General features: G+C 46.5%; 1 protein-coding gene across 1 annotated transcript in view; it reads left to right on the top strand.

Moving 5' to 3' along the window:
• The window catches only part of RAPGEF1 (Rap guanine nucleotide exchange factor 1), an 89866-nt gene that overhangs the window by 47401 nt on the left and 16453 nt on the right, over positions 1-26012 (top strand). The window contains exons 7-13 of the mRNA XM_082492723.1: positions 1207-1330; positions 2649-2832; positions 3426-3941; positions 10516-10718; positions 13244-13402; positions 22783-23064; positions 25094-25186. Coding sequence (XP_082348849.1) covers positions 1207-1330; positions 2649-2832; positions 3426-3941; positions 10516-10718; positions 13244-13402; positions 22783-23064; positions 25094-25186 — 1561 coding nt within the window. The remainder of the gene's footprint in view (positions 1-1206; positions 1331-2648; positions 2833-3425; positions 3942-10515; positions 10719-13243; positions 13403-22782; positions 23065-25093; positions 25187-26012) is intronic.

Raw genomic sequence — 26012 nt, 5'->3', positions numbered from 1 at the left:
TGCTCACCTCAGCTGGTGGTTACCAGTCTGTCCTGCACCTCCAGGTAGTTCTGCATTGCTTATCAGCTTAAGAGTGAAAGGAGCTGATAGTGCGTGAAAGAAATCTTTTACTGATAGTGCGTGAAAGAAATCTTTTACTTGGTTGTTCTTACCCTGTTCTACGAGTAACCACGTGAGAGTTTCTATGTTCTATTTTGAGAAGGAAGAGAAAACCCCAAATTTGCAGGTTTTTGGTGTGTGTGTACAGTGGTTTTCTTCTCTAGTACTGGCGCTGATGAATGGTGTGAAAAATACGTGTCGTACTAATTTGAAAATGTGCTGTGGCTGGCAAAAAGAATCATATTTATATGTATTTTACAAATTCTCATGGGTTATATAAAAATTTCCTGGTATGTTCCAGGAAAAGAAGATGTGTGCTCTTGGGAACCTTGCAGGCTTGACAATTACCAGAATTATGTGTCATTAGAATCAAAAACTAAAAGTACACTGGTTAAATCTCACTAGTTACTGCTAATGTGTGTATCTGAAACAGTTTCATGCCAAAACATGGGCCCTCACAGTATACATGGTGAGAGCAACGCCGACCGTCTTGTTCCCTGAATCATAGAGCAGTTTGGGTTAGAAGGGACCTTAAAGGTCATCTCGTTCCAACCGCCCTCCCCCGGGCAGGGACACCTCCCACCAGACCAGGTTGCTCAAAGCCCCATCCAGCCTGATTTTGTTCACCAGGAGAGTAAAAGGGCACAAAAATAATTTTTCTGTCCTGTAAATTTTTAAAACTTTGAACATTTTTCAAACCTGGAAGGTTTGAGGAGGAGGGACTTCTATGAATGGAAACAATATTTGGGTCAACCAAAACATTTAATTTGGATTTTTACCACAGTTATTAAGAAATAATTACAGTGCTAATTAGCTCCATTAAAAATAATTTTTAAAACAGCAATTGTTTTTGTTTGAGAAATACCAACTTTTTTCCAACCTTAAAAAATAAATCACTGAACAGGACCTTACCTGTGATAGTATTCTTAAATTGATATTTGTTAGTGGATATATTCTGCTGAGTAGCTCCTGGCCAGCTTTGGACAAGAACCTGCAAGCTTGAAGCCTGGCAAGTCAAAGGCTTTCTGGAAAACCAGTTTGTGAAGCCTCTAAAAGTCTTTTTGCTGGAAGAGTAATGTAAGTATCAATGCCTATTGTGTCTTGCAGCCCTCCACCAGCATTGCCCCCTAAAAAACGGCAGTCGGCACCTTCCCCAACCAGAGTGGCAGTTGTGGCCCCCATGAGTCGAGCCACCAGTGGGTCCAGTTTGCCAGTTGGAATCAACAGACAGGTAATGGCGTAATCCCTTTGTGAAAGCCAAGGGAAACGTGCTGTGAACTGTAGCAAAAGCTCAGAGAGGTGCTGTGACCTGCAGCCGCACAGTGCCCTGCACGCTGCTGCTCATCCCAAACAGCCCCCTACGGGAGAGCTCCGGAGCAGGAGTTGTAGCGGCAGGAACATCGGTATAATAAAGAATGTGAACAGCTTAATTTTTTTTTTTTTACAGCGTTGTTGGATTTAATTAACAAATTGCTGCAAACTTTGTTGCCTTGAGCTGTAGCAGAGTGTGAGGATGTGAGCGGTTGAGTGTTGCTGTGTCAAATAGATCAGGGTGCAGAGCGGCTGGCTGAGCTTCCCAAGATCTCACCGGCGTTTACTTACAGGCCAGGGAGCACGGGGCATATCGGGATCAGAAGTCTGTATTCATCCAGTCACAATTTAAAGCATCTTTTAACCCAAGCAGTAGTTTGAGCAACTGCTCTGACCGCTGCTGGTGCTTTGGGGGAGTTTGTAGATTTTCTGGTAGAAAAATGGAAAACTTGGGACTCTGTGTGTTAGCCGTATTCCATGGCTTGTGCTAATCTGGTGTTTATGAGATTGTACAGGGCTGGGTTTCGTTACACATTCAGGAACTTACTAACTCAGCAGGGAGGACCTGAATCATATTAAATCGCACTAAAATCAAGTCTTGTCCTCATCCCGAAAGCCTCACCTCTGGCTTAGGGAGCCTCTGTCATCAGTTGGCTGACCCAGATAAAGCTGTGGCAGTGCTTCAGTTACTGGTACAATCACACTCGGGTTGTTTTGCAGGAGTGGGAAAATACTTGAGGGGTTCATTTGCAGGTTGATAAGTCTGAGGTAATTTCCAAAATAGAAATGTAGTCATAGGCACGGAAAGTTGTAACTTGCTATAGCTTATTTTCCCTTTGCATGCACCTAAGCTAAGCAAATATTTGCTAAAGCCCCAGTTATTTAATGAGACATCTTGCAGTCTGGTTACGTAGTATCAGTGTCTTGACAAGCAGTCATCAGCTGTGTGTAGCGGTGAGGGACTCGGTCATCTTCTCAGTGTCTGTGAAGTCCACTGTGGGTCACAGCGTGCGCTACCTGGAAGCAAAAACACAGAGCTCCCTGGCGTGGGCCCTTTACCAAATCAGAGGTTGATTAGATCTAGTTAGACAAGCTTGTTTAACTAGAGAGGGTGAGCAGCACTGATCCTCTCCCCTTCTGGTTTTCTTAACGCAGTTGTGAGGTGTTTGCTCCTCGACCTGCATCTTGCTTGCTAGCGAGCTGCCAAGAATGACGGTGATTTGATTTTTTTGCTTAAGGATTTTGATGTTGACTGCTACGCCCAGAGGAGGTTGTCGGGTGGAAGCCACTCATATGGGGGGGAATCTCCTCGCCTCTCGCCATGCAGTAGCATCGGCAAACTCAGCAAGTCTGACGAGCAGCTCTCTTCTCTGGACCGCGACAGTGGTCAGTGCTCTCGCAACACAAGCTGTGAAACGTTAGGTAAGTTGGGGGTTGTCCAGGGCTGCTGGAGGAGCCCCCTTCGCTCTCGTTTGGGAGCTGTCATGGCTGTGATGCAAAAGTAAATGGATTGTGCTTGCAACTGTCATCTTGTAGTTGCTGCAGGCAGTTCTGTGCAGAATTATATTCTGTCGGATAGGAAAAAGCCCAGGGGAATGTGCTTCCCTAGCTATAGATGATTGTGTTCAAACTCAGTTCAGCTCTCAAGTGGAATGTTTTGTTGATTTCAGCCTTGTCTGCAGAAATGACAGTTCTGGTAGACTAAAGTGATGTTGTTTCTAGGTACTAGGAAAGAAAACAAAAATAAAAATATGAAACATAAATAATCTCTACAATGATCTTCCTATTGAATTTTTGTTACTTGTTTGCTAGTGTAAAGAAATAATGGTAAGAGTTTTATTAAGGCTGGACGTTACAGAAGGTGTAGCAAAATGGTCCCTGCTGCAAGGAAGTACCACTCTGATTAAATGAACTGATTAATTAACTGATGGGATGGGAGGGGCAGAACAGAGAAGGGCTAAACAGTAAAAGAGAGAAACTAATGCATCATTCTCCTGTCCCCTCTGTTTAACCAGATCAATCAGATCACTATGATCCGGACTATGAATTCCTGCAGCAGGACCTCTCGAATGCTGACCAGATACCTCAGCAGATGCCAGGTATCCTCAGCCCGTTGCCAGAGTCCTTGGGTGAGTCTGGCTCCCCTTTCCATGGACATGCTTTCCAGCTCCCGCAGGGCAGCTCTCCTCTGCTGGAATTCTGCAGCCTCTCGGGAGCAGCGCAGCCAACAGAGACTCCTCCAGCTTTACCAGAAAAGAAGAGGAGGAGCGCAGCCTCTCAGACTTCAGATAACTCAGGCTGCAGGGTATCCTACGAGAGGCACCCTTCCCAATACGATAACATCTCGGAGGATGACATGCAGAATGCAGCGTCCGTCCCATCAGTACCCTTCACGCCGTTTGCTGCTGTTTTGCCTTTCCAGCAAGGAAACTCTTCAGCACCAGTTGAATTCATTGCTGACTTTGCTGCTCCAGATTCTAACAGTGACCCAGAGAAGCCACCACCTCTGCCAGAGAAGAAAAACAAACACAGTAAGCAAGTTTTTGTATTTGAGTTTTGCTTTCAGCTTTCCACTTCCTCGCAGTTGTCGTGCTTCTGATGACCACTAAGTAATGGTGACCCCAAGGTAATGCCCTTGCTTATGTGAGGCTGAGTTTCAAAATGAGTTAGTGTCAAAGGTGTGGAAGGGAAATGTCAGTCCTTTGGCGGGCAGGGACTGACTCTTGGAGACAGGAACAATCCAGGCCCGGGGAGCTGGCATCACGCAGCAGCTTCATGACTGTCAGGAGACCATTTTATTTGTCTGTTTACCTGAGTTCGACTCTTTGAGGCACTCTGCCTTGCAGATCTTCCTGGTTTATCCTCCCTTTTTATGTCCATTCCTTCCCCCCTGCTCCCATTTTGTGAATGTTTTCCCACCGCAGAAAAGAATTGAGCGTTCTCCAAGAGCTCAGAGAAAGGGCTGCTTTTCTGTCCAAAACCAAGGATTGCCAGAGCAGTTATTTGGCAATAGGAACATACTCACCCACATAGCTGTGCAAGACAGCACTGTTAACCTAGTGTCCAGTACTGCTGTTTAGCTACAGGATCTCATTTCCTTTGGATGCCTAAGAATTTCCCACATCGTTAAAATGAGCAGCCTCTAGATGCGAAAGCTCGCCATCCCCCGCCAGACTCCTGGCACACCAGTACTGACTGTGACTCAAACTCACGACCTTATTCTGATTTCCTTAATGTTCACAGCTAAAAACGTGTGAAACCTCATGCCAAAAGAGCTGCCATACTGATCCTCCAAGGACGGCTGTGGACTACATAGTGAGATGCAGCACATATTAGTTTACTAGTCAGTGTTAGTTTACTAGTTACTGGCTGGCTTTGCAGTTGTACGTTGCATGAGGAGGTAGCATATACAAGATCCAGATCAACAGCGTTATGGCATACGGTTGGCAGCCCAAGTGAAGAGCTGATTCGAAAGTGCTGAGTTGGCCTTCTGACTCATTTCTGCAGTTTATAGTCTTTTTGCTGAGACTAAGGTGGAAGTGAGACCGGTGTGTTGTGCAGCAGGGTCAGTATTCTGTCCATTTCTGTGATAGTTTCCTGTGCCAGTCACTTTTTTTTTTTTTTAAAAAAAGTGCATTGGCTGAAAGCATTTCCATTATCCCTAAGCAATCACTCCACATTGGTGACCCTCTGGGATTTTAATCAGACCACAGGGCTTAACCTGAAAGCAAAGGTCTCGTAGTTCAGTGTCCCCATATGCGGGAAATCACTTTTGTCCCTCTCTGGTAAGCAAGCAGTTAAAAGATACTGAAAGCAGCTATAAAGGAGCTTAGATGTTTGTCTGTAGACATCAGAAAGGAAATAAATGCTGGCACAGGGCATTGCCAGGGTTGTTTGTTACGGCTCGTGCTGTTCAAAATACTCGCCTGCGGTACCAGCTGCAAGGGGGTGTGATATAGAGGCTCCTTACTGTAGGATCGGGTCCTTGTGGGCTCTGCATATTAAAAATGAGGGCTGGGTCCAGGTGGGTTTACACCTTGCAGACTGGGATGATGAAGGGAAATGCACCTCTGTACACGTAGGCAGCTTTTGTAGGGGAGGCGCCTGCGTGAGTCTTGAGTAAGAGGCAATTTGACAGTTGAAAGAGAGACCTGGGCTGTTTGCTTTTCTCTTTAAGCCTCATGTCTTTGTTTTCTGTTATCATATGAGATGTCAAGAAGTTAATTAAAAACAATTTTATTGCCCGTGCACACTTTTAACCTCAATACCAAGGCCTTGTACGTGAATTTTCTTTGATGTTAGAGTAGAGTAAATTGTCATCTGTCGTCTGGCACTATCAGAAGCTCGTGGAGTATTGATCAGATTGCATTGTTAGGAAAGTTAGAAGCTGTTATCTAATGTGTTGTCAGCTCTGATGGTTTGATAAAGCATCCTCGCTGCAAAGCTTGTATTAGTATTTGGACTGATACCTCACTGCTGCCGATTTTTTAATTGCATTCATGTGACACTGAGAACTTGTTTTAGGTTGTCTTTACTCCACAGTATATCACACCACAGATCTGTGGTTGTTAGTTTTACTTTTATTTTCAACATTAAAAGGGCAGTAAAACATTACTCAGGCTGTATGGTAGCACCCAGGTTTTTTTTTTGCCCGGAGGCTGATGCATGTCGATATTCTTGTGTAATCACAAAGGTGAGGCAGTGCTGCTTCCACGACTCCAACAAACTCCTGGGATCCAGAGGAGATGCATGAATTTATTAAAAACATGTAGACCTCTCACAGATGGGACTTGGTTGTAGTCCTTTTGTTGTGGGTCGTTTTTGGGAGTTGGCAGGAAACGTTGCAGCAGAGACTTTGGTCTTTTAATTGATAATACACAGCAAATCCTGCATGAGTTAACCGTGTGTATTGCTGTGAGCTGTGCTCAGAGGGACCTCCAAGAGTTGACTTCTGTATAATTTAAACAGAGGAGTGATGACCCTTTTAGTCTGGCGTGAATTATTGTTATTTTACTGTGCTGTAAGAGTACATGTTACTGTGCTAAAGGCGAATTACTCCAGACTTCTGCTTGAGCACCAGCATCGTGCTCCTGCTGTACAAGACAGACACAGAGCAGCTTCTGCCACGAAGAGCCCAAAGTCAGAAATAACAAGATCCTTCTCCCAAACAGCTTGGAAACTGGTAGTGAGGCACTTATTCATGTTTCCCTCCGTGTCAGTGGGAACAAAATGCAGCCTGGTGCCCTGTAAGCAGCTGGTATTTAACTGCAGGAACCATGCTGAGGGCGGCCTGGGCTTAGCCAGCGGATAATGCGAGCTCTTTGAAAAACAGCTCTCCTCCCGGAGGTGACAGCAAAGACTGGCTTATTTGACCTTGACTTCTCCAGTGAGTTGATGTGCAGTATAGCTTAAGAATTTCCATCATTTTGGCTCTTGTCCATGCACACAAATCTGTTGCGCTTGTTTGGGGCCAGTTGTAACACAGGCTGCTGACACAGCGCCAGGAGTTGGGCTAGACCTTCAGCGAGCCCTCTGCGCTGGTACTGCTGTGCCTTACCTTTATTGCAGATGTGCCTTATTGCTAAAAATCTTCTAGCAATTCCTTGCAGACCCCAAAAACCACTGGTCCAAGGGTTTTTCCCTGACAAGAGGTCACTCGCTGGAGACTCCTGTCCTCTCCTGCAGCCGAGTGCCGCTTCCAGGACCGGTGACTGCTCTCCCCAGAGCTCCTGTGACTTCTACCATGTGGGCAGAACCGGTGTGTGTTAGAAACCCGCGAGCAGCTTTAGCTCCTTCAGAAATGACGGCCAAGGCGCTGCAGGCAGATTGCTGGGAAGGTGTTCCTAGCCTCACTCGGGGATTTAATTTTTTGAATTTCAAATATTTTCTGTCTGGGTTCAGAACTGACATAAGCTGGGCATGGTACTGGGGTGGGAGAGGTTTCTCTCTCACGCCTCCCGTCTCTCCTGGGGTGCTGCCTTCAGACTGTGTCACTCCACCCAGGCCGCTCACCGTGGCGGTTGCGGCCCCCATCTCTCCCTCTGCACAGTCGCTGCAGGGTGTGCAGCCTCATCTGAGCTGGTGATGTAATTTCCCATCTGCTTTTTAAATTTCTGCCTTGTTAAAAACCCCAGCAGAGAGGGAAAAGGGGATGGAGAGAGAGGGGGAAGAGAAGACCCTTTGCAAACAGCAGTCTCAGGAGTGGTCCTGCTCCTTTACTCTGTTGTGATGCCCATTTTAATTTGCACTCTGCAGTCTCTACTCCTGAGCCAGGGTTGTATTTCACCATCCCAACTGTTTTTTCACTTCGCCTAAAAACAGAAAAGATGACAAAGTAGAAGCAGACGCGCTCACCCGCCCTGGACTAGTTGTAACAAGCAAGGCAGCGGAGCTGCCGTGGCGATGGGATGCATTAGCTACATAAAGAGCTGCGATAAAAGAGCTCTTCATTATTCCCTTGCAGATTGAGTTAAGGCTCTCAACAGCATTCAGATGTACTACCTTGAGTTACAGTAATTTAATTTTACGCAAATGTCTAATGTGATACCCTTTTCGCCAACATTTCCTGAGTTGTTGTGTCATACAGATGTCTGAACACAGGAATTCACAGCATGATCCTGAGGGTTGTCTTCAGATACGGATAGTGAAGTACTGTCTTTGTAGGTAACTCCACATGAAGGGTTGGTCTGAATGACAATGTCTGCTGCATTATACCAGGACTGCCAAGCCCGAGACCTTGGCTTTTGTCCTACTCAGTTGATGAGCTCTCAAAATGCGGTCTTTTCCCTCAAGCTCTTGTCCTCTACACTTCTCCAAGGAGTCTTGATCCTTAGTTCACTTTTGCTGCTAGAGAATTATCTTTCATAAGCCGTCTTTAGATCTTATCCTCTAAAGTTGTAGTATGATACCAAGGCATTTTTCGGGGCACGGATATTAATAGGAGTACCTTAGTCAACTGAATCGCGGATATTTGAAAACAATATTTTAGCCATTCTCTATTTTCTACATCAAGACTCCTTCACCATGATTTCAAATACGAGAATATTGCCAGAATGTGCTTCTTTTCACTCTTAGGACTTAGGCTGAAATTCATGTGCATGAGCAAATTTGATCTTGGCTTTAACACGAGTGCCGATGGCAGCAGATGAGCCGCCACAAACACACACTGACGGGTTTGTGTGTGCAGTTAGAAACCTCTGCCACGCTCCCTCCAAGAGGAGAGTTCTGAACCAGCAAGGGTGGTGACTTACCTCCTTGAACTGGTGCTGGGAAGGCAGGAGGGTGGCTGGGGAAGGAAGAGGAGCAAGGCTCGGGTAGCAGGGGGTATTGGGGGTCAGGATTTCAGCAACCTTGGCAGAGCTGTGCAGGAGCTGGCAGTACGGCGGGACACGGACAGGTTGTCCACTGGCAGCACTGTGTGAGGTCACAGGATGGGGACAGCAGCTGTTACCGGTCAGGATTGAAATCCATCAGCTGAGGTTTCCTGCACTGCAATTGCCACAACCTTTTTTTTTCTTTTTTTTTTTTTTTCTTTATTCTATTTTTTGGAGGAGGGACATCATTCTGTGGGAAGGGGCAGCTGTGTTAGCTCCATTTCTAAACAGATTTTAAAATATTAGAGGAAATCTGAAAAAAGGTGCAAAAGACAGGTGCAAAGCAACTCCTTCCTGCCAGCGCATTTGCACGGCTGCATCCTGTTTGAAATAGGCTGGCCCGTGGGTCTGCATCGGCGGGCGAACAGAGGGCTTTGCCTTGCAGCTAGTGTGGGAACCGGCTTCACGATGTGCGAACAGTGCGTTGTGGTCGTCGTATTTATAGCTTTCACTGAAGTCATCCATTCATTTCAGCTGTACAACTGAAATGCCAGCAGAAGCTGAATAATTGCCACCTAATGACCAGATTTACAAAAACTGACAACTGCTTGTTTATCAGGAAGAAGGGAGGAATGATCACAGAGTATCTTGTGCATGACAGCGTATTTACAAAATGGCCTTGGTTAGTCTTTTTTAAGACACTTAAATATATCTGTTGTTCCTGTTCCTAGGTACACAGAAGAGAGTTCTTTATTTATTTTACATTTATTAAGTACACTTCTGATCCTTAATAATTCCAGGGGTTTGTAGTAGTCTTTCTGTGACACTGGGTGTCATTCTCCCTCTCCAAGACTAAAATATTGCAGCAGTAACTAATCCTCTGTCAGAGCTGCATAGGCAGACCTGAGTGAGTTTTTTCACAGATTTTGGAAGGCTATTGTAGAGATGGAAAGGTCCTCTAAAGGAGATTTGATCCCATTTAATATTTCCATTGAACCACATCTCAGAAATGGTTTTGAATCCATTGGATTGAAGAACTGGAGGTGCTAAGATGCTTTTGAAGAGGGATGGTAGCAAAGGGTGTTGGATTTGAGCTAAGGAGGTGGGAAGGCATGGTCAGTGGCACTTCTAAAAGATAAGTCTCTTGTGCCCGCATTGGCAGTGCCGTATAAATAGCTGAGGGAGAGGTACACCCAGTCTCGCAGGCAGGTGTTCCCCGATTACAGTTTTATCAGCTTGCTAGAATGGAGAAAGGCTGTAAGCCTCCTCGTTCTAGAAATCTTGCTGACTACAGGTATGAGACTTACAGGCACAGAAATTATTATAGATTTATTGTCAAGGTTGCATCTTTGTGGCTTCTAGAAAGCAGACTGAAGTTATTCTGTTTCTTTTGGTGACTGTGGGCATTATCTGTTGAGGAATATTTTCAAAATTGCCATGGGCTACACGAGGAAGGGATTGGGGCTAAGTGTCAGTGAATCAGACTTCCAAGTAGCTGTTTGGAGATCTCACTGGTTTAAGCAAAACTGTGGCCAGGTATGTCTGTGGCCTGTGATTATGTTTGTTGTGCGCTGGATTGCGGGATGGGATATTCAGATCCTTTCCTGCAAGGAGGACGGCAGCTGACTGTGTGAGCTACCTGTGAACGCAGCGCGGGTGCCGTGCTGCTCCCGGCCTGCGGCAAAGCCCAAATAAGAGTGGCATGGCCTTACTCTTACTTCATTTCGAGAATGCCTGCTTGTTGCAGCTGCAGCGTGTGAACCAGGAGCAGTGATGTGACCTTTCTTTGCAGTGACGGCATATATGCAGTTTGTGGAAGACTACTCAGAGCCGCAGCCGTCCGTGTTCTACCAGACCCCTCAGAACGAGCACATCTACCAGCAGAAGAACAAGCACCTCATGGAAGTCTATGGGTTCAATGACTCCTTTATCAGCTTAGACCCCTCTCAAGATCTGGCACCTCCTCCTGCTCTCCCACCAAAACAGCGGCAGCTGGTGAGTGAGATCCGCGGTGCCCTCCCCGGCAGGGCACACCAGCCTCCCAGGAACAGCTCTGTTCTTGCTGCTCCTGTTTCTGACAGGCTGCGGTGGTGGGAGGATGTCTCGTCGGTGTTCCCACATCGTGCTCCTTGTCATCTCGTTAACATGTTTTTAGGCATTTTGCATCATCTACTTTGAGCTCCTTTCTAACCCCACGTTCAGACTGTTCCCCATAAGCATTGAAAGTCCTAAAATGCCCTAAAAATGAAACATTAGTCTTCCACATGGCATGGCTGAATCTGTGCCAGACTACAGGCTTGTGTAACGACAACTGCTTTGAAGATTTTGACACGCTGGGCAACGCGATTTTCAAGAGATTGCTGTACTGTTGTGCCCAGTGCTGTTTTGAAACTGTTGTCAAGGATGCCACTAATAATAACCATTTATACGTAATAACTACTTTTATGGCGCAGTCTTTGCCAGAGCTGCAGAACATTGGTATAGCCATTATTTAACTCGTGCATGTTTTTTTTAGTCCCTTTGTGTGATTCAGGATTTTACCTGTTTTTCAGTGTTCTGCTGGCCCTCCCAGGCTGCCACCACACAAAGGCGGGTCCACAAGCGTCTGTGTGTTGGGCGATGGGTTTAACAGTACAGCGAGTGCCATTTTCCACGTGGGGGATGAAATCCTGGCCTCAGTGATGGCAGCAGCAGTTTTGTTTCCAGCCTCAGGGGAGCTGGGATTTTGTCCTATTTCTTTTTAAGGGTCTTCCTTTCTTTTCAGTTTTTTTTTTAAACTCCAACCTCGGGGCGTTTGATTATATTAATTAACTGAGTTGCCTTTTTAAAAAAAAAAAATGCATCTTTCGTGCTGCTGTAGCTAACTTAAATTGGCCATGGCTTTAACGGAACAGGAGGAAACGCGGGAACAGAGCCATGGTCTTACCATCATGAGGGCAACTGTTGCAATATTTCTTCATGCTATCTATGCTGAAGTTTGACTGTCCTAAGGTGTTACTTTCTAATGGCAAAGCAACCAGGAAATCTAATTTTGGGATTTGCATTACTACGTTCCTGAGATGCAGGTAGGAGTCCTAAAAAGATAAAGTAACATTTCCGGCTAAGCTAAACTGCGTATTACGCACTATTGCTCTGTGGGATGAGACCTTAAACACCAGTGTCCCATCTGCTTTGCAGGGACACTGAAGAGTCAACAGAACTCCTCTCTGAAGGATCAGGGAGTTTTCCAGAGTCTGTGGTCCCCTTGTCAGTGTGATCCTTGCACCGTCACTTGTACCTTGTAGTCCCTTGCCCTACCTTCTCCTAGAGGTAGCTACACTCTAGTGATACTTTGCAGTGGTGACTTGGCCTTACGCAGTCATGAGAGAGGGTGTGGAAAGCACAGATTTACTGTAGCCATTGTGCAGAAGGGAAATTCTGCTCCTTTTCTGAATTTGCCAGCTGAAGCAAAGCATTTCTTTGCTGCCCTTTAATCATCACCTGGGCAGCCAAGTTGTCACCGGTTTGCCCACTAGGCATTCTTGTAGTCTTGCAAGCTCATACCATCAAGGTGTTGCTTGCAGTTTCCCTGAAGCAAAGGTTTCTTCAAGTGCAGCCTCCCACCCTTCCCTTCATCTCTCTGTTGGGAAAGTGGTGCAAGCAGACGATAGCTTATTCAACAATCACTGTAAAAGCCACAAGACTCTTGTTCCTCTGCTCCTGCTGCCGTGAGTTTCTGAAACAGCAAATCACACGGGCATCAGCTGCTCTAGCAGAAGGCAAGTTTTGCTGGATGGACTCCTCTATAAAACAATAATTAGGAAGTCCTTGCTTGTGAGCTTTGGATCTCATTTATGAAACAGTTGCACATTATATTCAACAAGTCAGAGCTGAGAAAACCTAGATGTACCTTGGCCTCCCTCACACTCCTTACCGTAGTGGGATTCAGGAGAAATTCCTTAATAGTGTTAATTTATTACAATGTAATATCTCACTCTTGTGCAAATGATATATCATTTTGGATTGGACTGAAAAATGGCTGGAGATCACTGTTATCCAGTATCTCAGCAGTACCAGTGAGGGCCCATAGATCGCACCGGAAGGACCAAGTTCCCAGTCTGCAGGTTGCTGTGAAAAAACAGTAATCTGCAAGAGCCGGCTGCTTAACAGCTAGGAGCAAAAAGCCAGTCCCTCCTTCGGGCATCTGTCCCCCATGCCATGGGGAAAAAAGGGCAGCGAGGAACAGCTTGCCTCTCCCCGCAGCAGCTGTCCATGGGTGAACTGGAAGGGGGAGGCGGGAGTTTATTTTTAAGGGATTTGTGAAACAAAGAAGATCTGAACTGTGATTTTTGTCATGCCTCTTAAGCTCAAGAAAGGCATATTGGTGTGTCTGGCTCTGATGAACTGTATGAATAGCTGTTTGTTTAGCAAGCCATTATATGCATTGTTTTACAGTTAGCATTTCTTATCCTTTATTCATAGCCTTTTCTGTGCTCTCTTTCTTTGTGTCTTCTGTCTCTTGCTTTCTTCCCCCTCTTCAGCAGGCCTCCTATGCTGCCTCTTCTTTCTCTTCTGTCTCCTACTGTGTCCAGCAAACTAAAGTGCCCTTCACGCCCGAGGACACCGGTGCCACTCAGGGCCTCACTATGTCAGTCTCTAACTCCTTTCTCAACCGGCACAGCTCCTTTCCTGTGCATTCGGTGAGTTGCTCTCCTCACTTTAACACGTGTGCGTATTTGTGTCGGTGAAACGCTTGTGTGCAAATTCCGTGCTCACACTCTTGGTTGCAGGTAAAGACAAAGGTTCTTTCAGGGGGCTTTTGAACTTGTGTAGTAACCAGCCAGATGAGAAAAGCTGTGTGTAAATCTCACTAAATGAAGCGCAGGGCAGTTGTGGCTTTCATTACTTTATACACATGGCAGTATTGACGTTTGTGGCGAGGGACTGACGAAGGAGAGCTGGCCTGTGTGCCCAGGCACACTCCCTTGACCTGCGCGTTCCCCAGGCTGCACACTGGAGCTGCAAAGTCTTTTTGTTCCGTTGCACAATGTCAGCGATGTGGATGAGTCGATTAAAGGCTGCTGTGTGAGTCTGGCCTTTGGAGAAATAACAAGATGCTCTCCCCAAAATGCGTGGGTTTAGTCAAATGTATGGAACCGTGGCTGCAGCTCCTTCGTATTTTTTTTTTCTAGAAAATGGCCTCTACCAGATCTTTCATCTCGTATTTGCTTGTCTGCCTCCCTTCACGTCTCCGTGGTCCCAGACAAGCTCAGGAAGCTTGTATGGTTTGCTGATGAACGAGCAGGGTTTTCTCTCCTGCAGCACTTGTGAGCAGCCTGAAGAGAGAACGGCAGGAGGAGCTGGGAACTATTTAAATCAAAATAAGAATAATCTTAGCGCACTGCTTAAATCTGTGATCAGCTGCTTAAATTAAATGGTAGTAATAACAAAGTGTTAATGTAATGAAATTAAATCTAACCATGGGATTCCAACAGCTCATCAGTATGGGGCTCGTTTGCATGTAAAACTATGTGGTTATGCTCTGATTGCTGTGTGATGGCAACTGAGAATAGGCTATTTTTTAACAGTGACCTGGATGTTTAGTAAATTAGGCTTCTTCTGGAGAAGAAATTGTCAGACAAGAACTGAGAAAATTCAGAAGTGTTCAATTGGTTTAATATTAAATATATGAAAATGGTATCCTCCCACTGTGCCACTACTATCTTCCCATTTCAACACTTCCTCGTTCTCTAAAGATTAGCGATAATCGATGGTCTGAAGAAGAAGAAAGTATTCAAGTACTTTACGAGTAGTGCTACTTCACAAGCAAAGAATTAAAGCTTTTGGCTTCCACTTGTGTGAGAGAGAGCAGTATCGTAGTTTTGCTGCACAGATGAAAAGGCTGAGGCGCGGAAAGGTTAGTGCTTGCATAAATTTGTGGTAAACAGTTCCAAAATTTGAAGTAATGCAGAAGTTATGAATTGTACAGCTCTCTTGATGGTGATCCTTGCAAGCAAAACACAGAACTGTAACACTAGGTAAAAGCACTTGACTATTTTTGTTTTAATTGAGAAGCTATAAATATGATACTACAATGTTCTAAAAATACATGGGCACTTTCATTTAAAAAAGCGCCCTGGTTGGATTAAATGGTTACTACCTACTTAATTGTTCTGACCTGTTCTTATCTTGCTTTGGACTATATTATTGTGAATATATTATTTTGTGAAATGTTAAAACTTAATTAAAAAATCCTTGCTCGTTTTTGCAAGAGTTTGGTGAGTGGAAAATAAATGGCTGGAGCATGAGGAACAATGAGAACAATTAGATAGTGCACTGTCAAATGCACAAAGGAAATAAGCTGAGTTAAAAATGGTGATTTTTCCATTAATGCCTTTAAGTTATGACAATCTCATAGTTGCTCATGACTCTAGCTGGTCTATTTTTTTCACAGGCAAAAATGAGATTTTTCACTATGACAGCGTCTCTTTGTCTCCGAGCTGCAAAATACCAATGTCCTTACATGCATCATAGCTGACCCATGTAATACCATAACCATGGTTTATCCCATTTTCCCTATCCCTAATAAGACAGAGATGTGAAACAGCTGTCAAGGTTTGGATCTCTCCCAGGGTGACACCCTGCGTTTCAGCACTAGGAAGGACCAGAGCCCCTCTTGCACTCTGCTCCCGAGCGTTGGCTGGAGAGACCATGTGGTTTCACGCGAGGGATGCCACGAGCTGCACCACTAACACTTTAAGCACATTCCTCTGCTCCTCTTATTCTTGTGTCTTTATTTTTCCTGTCTCACCAGAGAAAGGCCATTCAAGTGAGCACTGTGGTGAACAATAAACCTGTTAAAATATAAGCAGTGGCTTTCCACCAGCCCCAGCAAGGGAGTTAATGCTATGGAGAGTGTACCATACCTTCCGCGTACCGGCCAGCGGAGGAGTTGGCCTCCTCTGTACCCAAATATCAGTGGTGATCATCAAATCTCTTAACGATTAATGTAGAAGACATAGCACTTTATCCATTCTGTACAGGAAGCAAAAACCTTAAATCAATACCAGGAAGTCAGAGCTGATCAACGAAATGGCTGTCCATTGACCCAATGTGAGCAACGCGTTGCAGGTTTGCCAAGCGTAGCCAATTTTCAGAAAGTGCCCCGTGCTTTTTTCCTTCCCTGGGAAGGACAGGCCTGGGGTGGACAGCAGGAGGCAATCCCAGAGGGAAGACCTGGCCTTGTACCCGTCTGTTCACACGCAGCTGAGCCTACACCATGTTTTGCATGCTAGCCCATTAGCTCTGTGCTCCAGGTGAAGAACTAGCACCCTACTACTGATTTCAGGGGCTTAAAAAGACTGTTTTCAAGGAGTGTTTTGAAGCAAAAAAGAGATTGAGTTGTTCAGAGCATCTTTACTCTTTTAATTTTTAATGTATGAGTTTCTTCTCTAGAACCCTGACTTTTTTCTTTCCAATCAGCGCTGCAGACACTGCTGCAGTCCAGAAGCCACCGCTGCTCTGTCAACCCACTAATCGCGCTTTTCCCTTCTTTGCAGGAAATTGTGTCAGAGGTAATAGCTTTTACTGGATAGAGGCAGATCTTGAGCAACTGGATCAAACCTCGTAGGTTTGGCGAGTTGAGCTTGTTTTTTACCGAGTCTGATTCCCGTCTGGCCTCTGTGCCAGCCAGGGTCGTGTTTGGAGCGTGGGCTGGTATTGTAAGGATCTGCAGCATCATATTCCCCATCCCATACACAGCTAAGCCGTTAAATCCCACATCAGGGGGACAACTGGATTGTGCTGTCAAGAGTCATTTCAGGGATTCCCGTCTCTTTTGAAAGCACTTTCTGTTGCTAGACATTAGGAAAGGAGGTATGCAATAAGAAAGCATCACCCTTGGTAATTGTTGGCAGTAGGTTTTTTCTAGCTGATTGCCTCCCTCCCTCCTTCTTGTGAAGACAGAGATACCATCTTTTGGTTTGTTAACACCTTGTGCTGTTTGACTGGAAGCGGGTGGGCAGGTATCCAAGTGGCAGGAATCAAATCTCATTACTTCCCGGCAGCTGGGGAACTCTGCACTGGTAGAGGAAATCAGTCCGGTGTCAAGCTATACTGCTGTCCGTCCACATATTTTCCACCAAGGGCTGCAGAAAGTCTTGCATTCACTTACAGCTAGGAACGTTTTCCTCACTGAAACAAGGAATGCAGTTGTTCTCTGAGGCATGTACATGCCGTTAGTGAAAATTTGGCTGCGTCCTCCACTATTGAGAAATAACTTGCCTTTCTCAAAATGCTGTTTTTTCTTATGTTTTCTTTTTAATTAAGAAACATTTCCAGTATTTTTCCAGAAACTAAATTGGCTGTTGGATTCCAGCAGAAGGCGCAAGTGATTTCCTTATGAAAGCTCCAGTTCAGCGCTTCTGTTCTCGCTTGTTCCCACTGTTCTTGAGCAAACGGAGCAAGCACACAGAAAATTCACAGCAACTGTTTTTCTTTCTTGTGTGTGTGCTAATGTATGTTCAGGAAAAGGAGGGTCAGATAAGTGTTTAAAGACGCACACAATGCAGACATGTGCTTCGCATGTTTTCCCCGCCTCGCTTGTGCTCAAGTAGCTCAGTTCCAGTCTGCAACACACACCAACCTCTGGCCCGCAGCAGAGACTGAGCTGTTTTGATTCACGTGGTGGTCCGATGGTGGGAGCCATGATCAAACCAGAACTGAGAGATGTGTGTGGGTTCACTTCTGTCCTAAGTAGGGTTTGGCTCATTAGTCTGGAGCAGTGGCAAGGAGGAAAAAAAATTTGCATCCATTTAACCAGCTGCTGAGTTCTAGGTATTGTTTTGCCTTTCCTGTTTAGCGTTCCTTCTGCGTTTGTGTTCGTTTCCACTGCCCACAGCAGGCCTGGATGGTGGTATTAATAGTCCTGTTGCATGCTGGCATCACTGAATGCTGCTGAAAACCACTTCCTCCGGTGGTTTATACATTTTCTTGCCGTTGGAGCTCTATGGATCTCTGTGTAGGTCTCTCTAAACAGTCCCCTATTGACTTCATAGGCCACACGCACTACATTTTTTGTGTGACTGACTTTTTAGGAGTCTTGTCTCCAGGCTCTGCCTTTTAAAGATCTGCTAGCTAGACATAGTGGTATTGTCTACCACCAAGAGTTGACGCTGTAGGTGCGATCAGATTGAATTCTCCTGATAGTTTCAAGAGAGAGATGCATGATAGCATGGTTAATAAATCTTACAAATGTTTTCTTCCTCCCCTGCCCCCTTATTTGTTTTGTTGCAAAGGTGTAGAAGAATCCCTCCCACTGAAGGAGAAGTTTGGATTTTGTGTTTTCTCGTGCAGAAGCCAGGACACCCTTTCCCAAGGGAACAGCAAGCCCCATCCATCCATCTGCTGCGCTAACTGTTGCTTAAAAGCAGGGAGGTCAGCTGTGCAGCCGGGTCAGAGGCTTTGCTGAGAAACGTTCAAGCAGGAGGAGCTGCTGCCTTTCCTGTGGCAGCGCTTGAAGCCGTTCTGTTGGCAGCTTGTGTTTCCAGCCATTCATTGTAGGAGCATTTCCTTCCTCATTAGCAAAAGTACCTGAAGCCCAGCATTGTGTCATGAGATAGGAAGTCTTTTCCAATAGTTGTCCATGCAATTATATCCTTAGGGTGTAGCAGTTTTGTGCAACACCCAGTATTTTGGGAACATACTTCTCTCCTGTTAGAATTCAGGCATCCAGTTCTGGCACGTTGCCCACGATGCTCTCTTAATAGCATGAGCAGAGGAGATCTAAAAGATTGATCCTTTCCTCTGATTGCTTCGTGTTTTGGAAGTTTGATGTTCTATCTGATCTGGGAGTGTCTGGCAGGATCGCCGATTAATTTGGCAGAAGTCGTCCGTAGGGTAACTGAGGGCTGTGCTTAAAAGGTAAAGACTGTGTCTGCTGATGCTGCAGATGCTCTGACAGCCATATAATTGAATTCAACTTTGAATTTAGTGTAGAGACTGATGTTACTCGCAACCAGTGACTCCCTGCATATAAACACCCTGTCTCCCTGTTACTTGTGGTCAGCCATGCCTAGTGAATGTAGAGGAGCATCACTCTTGAAGTAAGTTTTCTATTAGAGTGCTTATCTCCTGCCATCTAATCCAAACAAACAGTCGTAATGTCATTGACCTTTGGGACATCCTGTAACACTGCTGCTAATGATGGAAAGCCGTTCTAAAATATTGATCGTTGCAAAAAAATCAAAGGCGGCAAATTGAAACTGTTGAAAGATGCCATCTCTGGAAGACCTTTGTGTGTCACGGTGTGTGGTAAACATTCAGGTCCGGGCATGTTGGCTTCCTGTCATTCCCAGGAGACAACGTTGCTCCGAGCTGAAAGCACGCTTTGTGGAAGTACTTCCCAAGTAGCAGATAGGTTTTTTTAAAATCCACTTTACTAGTGAGAGGGGAGGGATCTCTCTCCTCTCCCTGTGTTGGCCATTTGCCATCGTAGGTCAGGATCACTTGTGCTGGGAGACCATCTTCTGGTCCTGTGGTGGGAGCCTGGCAGCTTGGCCGGAGTGTGGAAAGATGAAAGTATCCTTTCTCAAAGGATCCAGTTGCACCCTGCTTTCTAGCTTTCCCAGAGGTTATTTTGAAGTACTTCACTTAAAGCAAAGTAGGAGGTTGTGTCAGTACAGCCATAACAGAGGCCTTACTGACCCTGCAAGAAACCTCCAAGAAGCAGATTAAAACAAGCACTGATTTGTTTCCAAGATAAACTGTTGCCTGTGATTTCTTTGGGGGAGGACGAGAGGATGACTGGTTTGCTTGTGACAGTTATGTTGAATGGACTGTCCCCTCCCCAAAAAAGTATGTCTTTTAAAGGATGACAGGGCTTCTGAGAGATGTACAACACCCAAACCCTGTGGAAGCCATTGCCGCAATTCCTGCCGCAGCTGCTGGCTGGGCTGGGTCGGGCTGGGGAGCAGCGGGAATGGGTGCCATATGGACATCATCTCCACCACAGGGTGTTTTTTTTTCCCCTTTAAAAGTATGCTTCATTCTTGGCTCTTGTCCCAGCACGGCTGCATAGCTGGAATTCCAGAGCTGCTTGCAGGCTCCGGAGGAAGGAGGGGGCTCCCTGGCTCCTTTCTACAAGATGCGACTTTACAACAAGTCGAGAGCAGCCTGGCTAATTAATGCCAGCGCACCAAAGGCTTCTCTGCGCTGTTCCCTTTGTTAACAGCATGCTGAGAGCATGTCTGCGTCGTTAAATGATTGTTCACAGATCACATAATGAAGATTAATGCATTTTCCCGGGTACCTGGTCCTTAAACCAGCATTTGTAACCCATCTCATGCCAAGATACTGTTTTCAAAGGTGTATTGATGAGGCCGAGGAGAGATGAATGTGTAGTGATTGTCAGTAGTAAAGTATCCGCATTAAAACTTTTAAAATTTATGCGATGTTATGTCATATTTAGGTCTAAATTGCCTTTGAATTGGGATTAATGTCCCTGAAACTATGCAAGGCAGAAGCTGTGCAAATTTTCCTGCCCCGGAAGCAGTAATTCATCTCCCTGCGCTCTTGCTCAGCCTGCAGGCGGTGTACCAGGCAGCATCCCAGCTGCCGAGCCTCCCAGCCGGCGTGTGGCCTGAGCTGACCCTGCCAGCAGCATCACGCAGCGCGAGAGCTTCGCAGGGTGCCGCCTGTCCCAGAGTGACTTGATTGAGGACAGTAATTTCCTTTCACTCGTGCCCTGCGTGAGCTCCACTGCTGCTTTGCAGAAGCCTGGCTTTTTCTCTGGCTTCAGCAGGTCAGAGACAAAACCCCGTGGGACTCCTCGGTGGAAGATGTCCATCAACTACAAAGCGAAGGACAGCGGATGCCACCTGTCTCCTGTGGGCGCAGGAAGCTCAGCTGGAGGGGAGCTGGCAGATAGGTCCTGTTTGAGCAAATTATTTCCTTTACTGGAGCAGAGGATCTTGTTATCGGGACTGCAGTTTGTTGAGTGCTTTCTCGAGAGCCACTGCAGCAGTGGTTCTCCATTTGCTTTGCTCCTATTCTTTTTTGGGGTCTAGCCTGGGACTTGGGGCAATAGTTGGCATATCAGCACCGGTGAGATCATAAAATACCAGGGAGACGGGGCAGGCATAATAAATCTGCTGAGCCAAGATGATGTCATGAGCCAGGCGTCTTACGAGGGATTTAGTGTTTTGTACCATGCAAGTGAAAATGAATAAATGTAGAGCATTTATCCAGGCAGAAAGTAAATACAGAGATTAGACTTGTCATTGTTACTGAGGCAGCACCAAAGGCTGACAGTGTCCCCGGAGCCAGGGCTGCTCATCCGGAAAGAAGCGGCAGGAAGAGAGAGGAGCCTGTCCTAGAGCCGGTCTCCTTTTAGCCACAGGCATGTGGTAGGGATTTGCATTTTGATTGTTTTTCAGTAGTCTTTTAAGCTCTCTTCCCAAAGCATCTCCCTCTGCTCCTCTGTATTATGGCCTGCAATGTGTTTTGGGCCCCGAGAATACACCCAGAGCACCGCCAGACTGCACACGCAGCGGAGGGCAACCGCTCCAGGATTAAGGTGCTGGAAGGTAAAGAGGTAAAGTCTAGCCATTGACCTTTACTTTTCCTTTCCTTTGTAGTGGAAAAGGGTTTTTTTTTGCCCAGGCTTCTGGCCCGAGGCTGTTCCCAGTTTAGATTTTTAAGCTCACATCTTTCCTAGGTAGAAACAAAAATACCACTGCTGAACTGCAGCTCAGGTGACAGAGTCAGCTTTGCTTTTTATCGCCTGCTCAACTCTCCTGAGAAAATGTAGCCTGAATTCGCCAATTCATGCCTTTGTTCCCCCTTCTCCTTTTTCATCTCAGCGGTGTGACTTTTCAGCCTGGTTTAAGCAAGTTGTGTCTGTGCTTTGGGAGAGCTCTGTAACGCACCGTCCTTCTGCAGCAGATCACTCAGACTAGCAACCGCCACAGCTCCATTTCAGCGTGGGTTTTTTGGGATGATGTGGTTCTTCCTTCAGTCCACTTGGCTATGAGACAGATCTCGCTAGTGGTTGAGCTCTACAGGTTTTAAAATAAACTCCTCTCCAGCAGGTTTAGCATTATTGACTTTTTTTGTTGGTTTTTTTGTTTTTTGGTGGGTGTCAGCTTTGTTTTGGACTTAGCCTGACGGCAAATCTTACTAGCACCAGATGTTAAAAGATGGAGGGTTGCTCTTGTTTTTCTTGGCACAATATATTCCCACTGCACTCGGTTTAATATTATCTGAACGGTAATCTGACGATTAGGAGAGATAGTGAAATAAAGCTTTACGCAGATGATCTCTTTTCATCTCTTCAGCTGACTCTTCGAGGCACTGCATTAAAGGATTGGTTTGATAAGGAGTTCATCGCTCCTGAGGGCAATTACCATTTTTGCTCCCTATGTTTCTCAAATGGGAAGGAGTAGCAGCGTAATCTCCTTTGTCTTCAAAGTTACACTGAAGGATAGTATCCAGCCACTCCTCCCTGGGAGCTGTGTGTTCTGGAACAGACTTGACACAGTAGCTGTTAAATTACAGGGCTGGAGCAAACGGCGTCTTAAATTTGGATCCTGTGGAAAATCCCAGAAAAGCAATAATCACTCGGAGTACTTTTCTCTATCTAGATATTTCCAGCGTGCTCACAGTCATGGTTTTGTATGCCTTCGCGTCCTTTCAGCCACTCAAGTGATTTTCAGGGTCACTGTCATTAAGAGTACTGAGTTATCCCCGCTTTCTCCCTCCCTAGCCAAGGCTGGGTACCTGCAGGTAAACACTTTCCCTCTGCGAGATGAGCAGCCTGGCTGCTGTTGGCGCAAGAACACGCCTTGCGGTGAAAAAAAAACTGGCTGACATGTCCCAGGTAGCGATTCCTGCTCTGGCATGTGGATGGTAAAATAGCGCTGCCTCTGTTGGGGTTGGCCTCTCGACGGAGACACGCCTGTGTTAGAAATGCCTTGTGCTGTCACTGCTACGCTACTGCCGATCTAATTACTTTTTCTTTTGTCTGTCTCTTTCCTTTCCCCATCGTCTGTGTTTCTGTGTTGTACGTCTCTGCATCCTGTAGTATAAATCTGTGTTTAGGTCCTACTCCCAGGACTTTGTGCCTCACAACCAAGTCTCCATACCTCCTTTCCTCTCTTCTACCTCCTCCTCCTGCTCCACCCCACCTTTTCCGCCCGTCCATCCGTCTCAGAGCTCTGCCCTAGCAGTGCCCGCTGCGGCCAGCCAGTCACCCAGCACTGTGGATGTGCCAAACTCCTCTTCTCAGGAGAGCAGCTTTAACGGGAATGCTCCTGTCTGCCTTCCTTCTGAAACCTCTTTCACTGATTCTCTCCAGACGCCTTCGGTGAGACTATCCAAAGAGATAATGCACCTTAACGCAAGGCTGGGTTTATTTGTTTTTTAAAAGAAAATGTCTCTTGTGTTAATACATGCTTGATGTGATCTAGTCTGGTGTTATGGTTTGAGAAACCCATAACAATTTATTGTCGTTTAGACAATCATTCTATCACCTGATGAACCCTCCCCACCCAGGAAGGGGAATTGGAAAAAGCCAAGGGAACCCGGGAGTTGAAGTATAAACAGATTTAATAGAATAAGATTAAATAATTAACATTAATAGCACTAAAGAACTAATATTGATCCTGATACCAATGCAGAATACGCAAAGATTGTACTCAGCCCGTTCTATCTGTAGGAAGCTGTGCGCTCCCGGCAGGGGACAGCGAATGTGGGACATTGCGAGCGCTGCAGCTTTGGGAGGAAGGGAAGGGCTCAGGGATCCAGCACTGGGGCAAGTTCTCAGGGTGGCAACCATCACAGGAGAGAGAGAACTTTGCAGCAAACTTTCTAATTTATATTGAATGTGACGTTGACGGTATGAAATAATGCTGTTGGCCAGCTTGGGTCAAGTGCCCAGCTCTCGCTCCTCCTCATCCCCACGCCTGGCAAGCTTGAAAACACTGACATCTTGAAACCCAGGCACCATAGCTGGCTATGAAGTAAATATTTTCACAATTTCAGTCACTAGAGTCTTCTAAAAGTGCAGTCTTCCCAAGTATTAGCAGAGAAATTAGTCCTGTTTCGCTCAAAACAGGACATCTCGTTTCCAAATGTGTGTGAATTGCAGAGAGGTAATTTCATATGAAAATGGTGGTTAGAAGAAATGAACAACCTCAGCAGGTTTGAGAAAATGTTAACACATACGTAGGAAACATAAAATGTCAAATGCTGGTTGAAGGGGAGAGAAGTTGCTGTTGCTTCCTGCAATTGTAGTACAAAGCTGAGGAAGGTGAGGGAGTGTTTTGTGAGGTTGGTTGTTTCTAAACACGGGCTCCTGACAGCGGTTCGCATCCTGCAGTTGCTGCGGTGGCAGGATTTGGTGATTGCTGCCCTGCTCCCTCCTAAGCCACTGGGGAGCCCCAGGAGCGGTGGGTGCCGTCCAGCTCTGTCTCTCCTGGGCATAAACCTGTTGCTCCCTGCGGGCTCCTGCTCTTCCCAGTTACCAGCAGCCCTGGCTGTGCGCTTGGTGGCAGCGCGCGTTGGTGCAAAGCATCACGTGTTGGTGAAGTTAGACTAAGGATGTTCTCACACTCACACGGCGCTACTAGTTTGAGGTCCCAGATCAGTTTTGCAGATCACTGAGCAGGTTTCTCCATTACAGCTACTTTTTTAAACACCTTGTTTTCAAGGCAGTTCCTCTTTCGTTTGCTGCAAAGCCGAGAGTTGATGACATTGGAGCTGTCGGCACAATGCATTCTAGTGCTGCCTCTTCACAAAGTTTTGAAGAGGGACACTGATTGCAGAGTAAATGGTCGGGTCTTCACACTCTGGACCTGACCTCACTGTTGAATCTTCCTTGCGTTGGGTCCTTGTTGCAGCCCGTAAGCCCTCGAGTTTGGTTTAGCCTGGTGTGACGGCTCTAGTCTGCGCTTGTAGCATAGTTTGGGAGATACGTTTGATACCCTCTGGGCTGCAGGGCTGATCTGCATTTAGTGGCAGGACTACAGCACGGGTAGCTCTGTGTCACGCTGTGACCGCTCAGCTTGCGTAACCCTGAAATCCACACGTGCACATTGCACCTTCGTAGTCTCACGTGGAGTCCGTGGCAGCTCTTGCAAAGCAGTGCCCGCTGCTGTCCTGCTGTAGCTCAGGGCCTTCAGGGTAGTCCTCAAGAACCAGAAAATAATTACCTCCGGGAAGGTACAGCCTTGGTGGCCGGTGTTGGCCACTGAGCTGGAGGAAGGGCTCCCAGTTAGGTGACAGCAGCTGCTGAGAGCGCTTCTCCTCCCAGCCCGTGGGCACGTTCTCTCACTAACGCTAAGTGCTGGCGGGGGGGCACCATCACGTATTTCCTTTCATCCTGTCTCCCTCAGAGTGAAAACGCCAGTGAGGAGGCTGGTGAGGGTGAATACGTCAATCTGTATTCCTCTGGCCAGAGCAACGGGGAACTCCCTCGCTCTGAAGGAGTAAGTAACCTGCAGAGGGCCGGACACCGGGAAGGGGCTGCCTGGTGCATGCTGACTTCACGCCGGGGCTGACGCGCTTGGCACCGGCCTCTTCTGCACACCCCGGAGCTCCTGTGTCCATCCCGCTCCCCTGGCTCCCTTGCTGGCGGTCCCTCTGCTTGCCCACTCCTGGCTTGCAGGCTCGGGTGCCCTCCCGGTCCCGGTGGAGAGCAGGCGATGCTGTCGGGGTCACGGTGAGCCCCGGCAGGAGGTAGGGACGGCTTTTCCTGCCACGCTCTTCCGTTTGTGCTTCGCTGTCTGTTTGGAGCTGCTTGCGTGAGGTTCCCTTCCAGAAGGCTGCACCCTGTCCAGCACCGTCCTGGGGCCGTGACTATTCTTGTAGCTGCTTTGCCTTCCCCATGTTAATACAGAAAGCCTTGTGCACTAAATTCTTTTTTTTTTTTCCTTCACCATTTGTGATTGATTTGGCATTGTAATCGCACGCTGTTTCTTCCTTTATTCAAGCCCCGTATCTTAGATATTTCCTAGAGGAGACAGGGCGTTTTCCATTGCAGGGAGGTACCGTCTTCCTGTTGGGTCATAGGAAACAGCGGCAGAGGTCTGTGGCGATCTTTTTGCCTGCCCTCATCTTGGAAGGCCCATCTCCTACAGGATGTCTCCGAGACCTTTATCCATGCTGGTGTTAAATACGCCAAGAGATAGGGCTCCCATCACTTCCTTCAGGAGACACGAGTAGGCAGGCCCATCCTTCTGGGTGGCTGTGAGCTGGTTCTCAACTTTGAAGCAAAGGGCTTTACAGATATAGTCTGGAAAAATTCCGCAGACG

Source organism: Vanellus vanellus, assembly GCF_965231255.1.
Source record: "Vanellus vanellus genome assembly, chromosome: 18".
Lineage (NCBI taxonomy): Eukaryota > Metazoa > Chordata > Aves > Charadriiformes > Charadriidae > Vanellus > Vanellus vanellus.
Note: the sequence above shows the minus strand (reverse complement) of the source record. Positions and strands in the feature narration are given on the sequence as shown.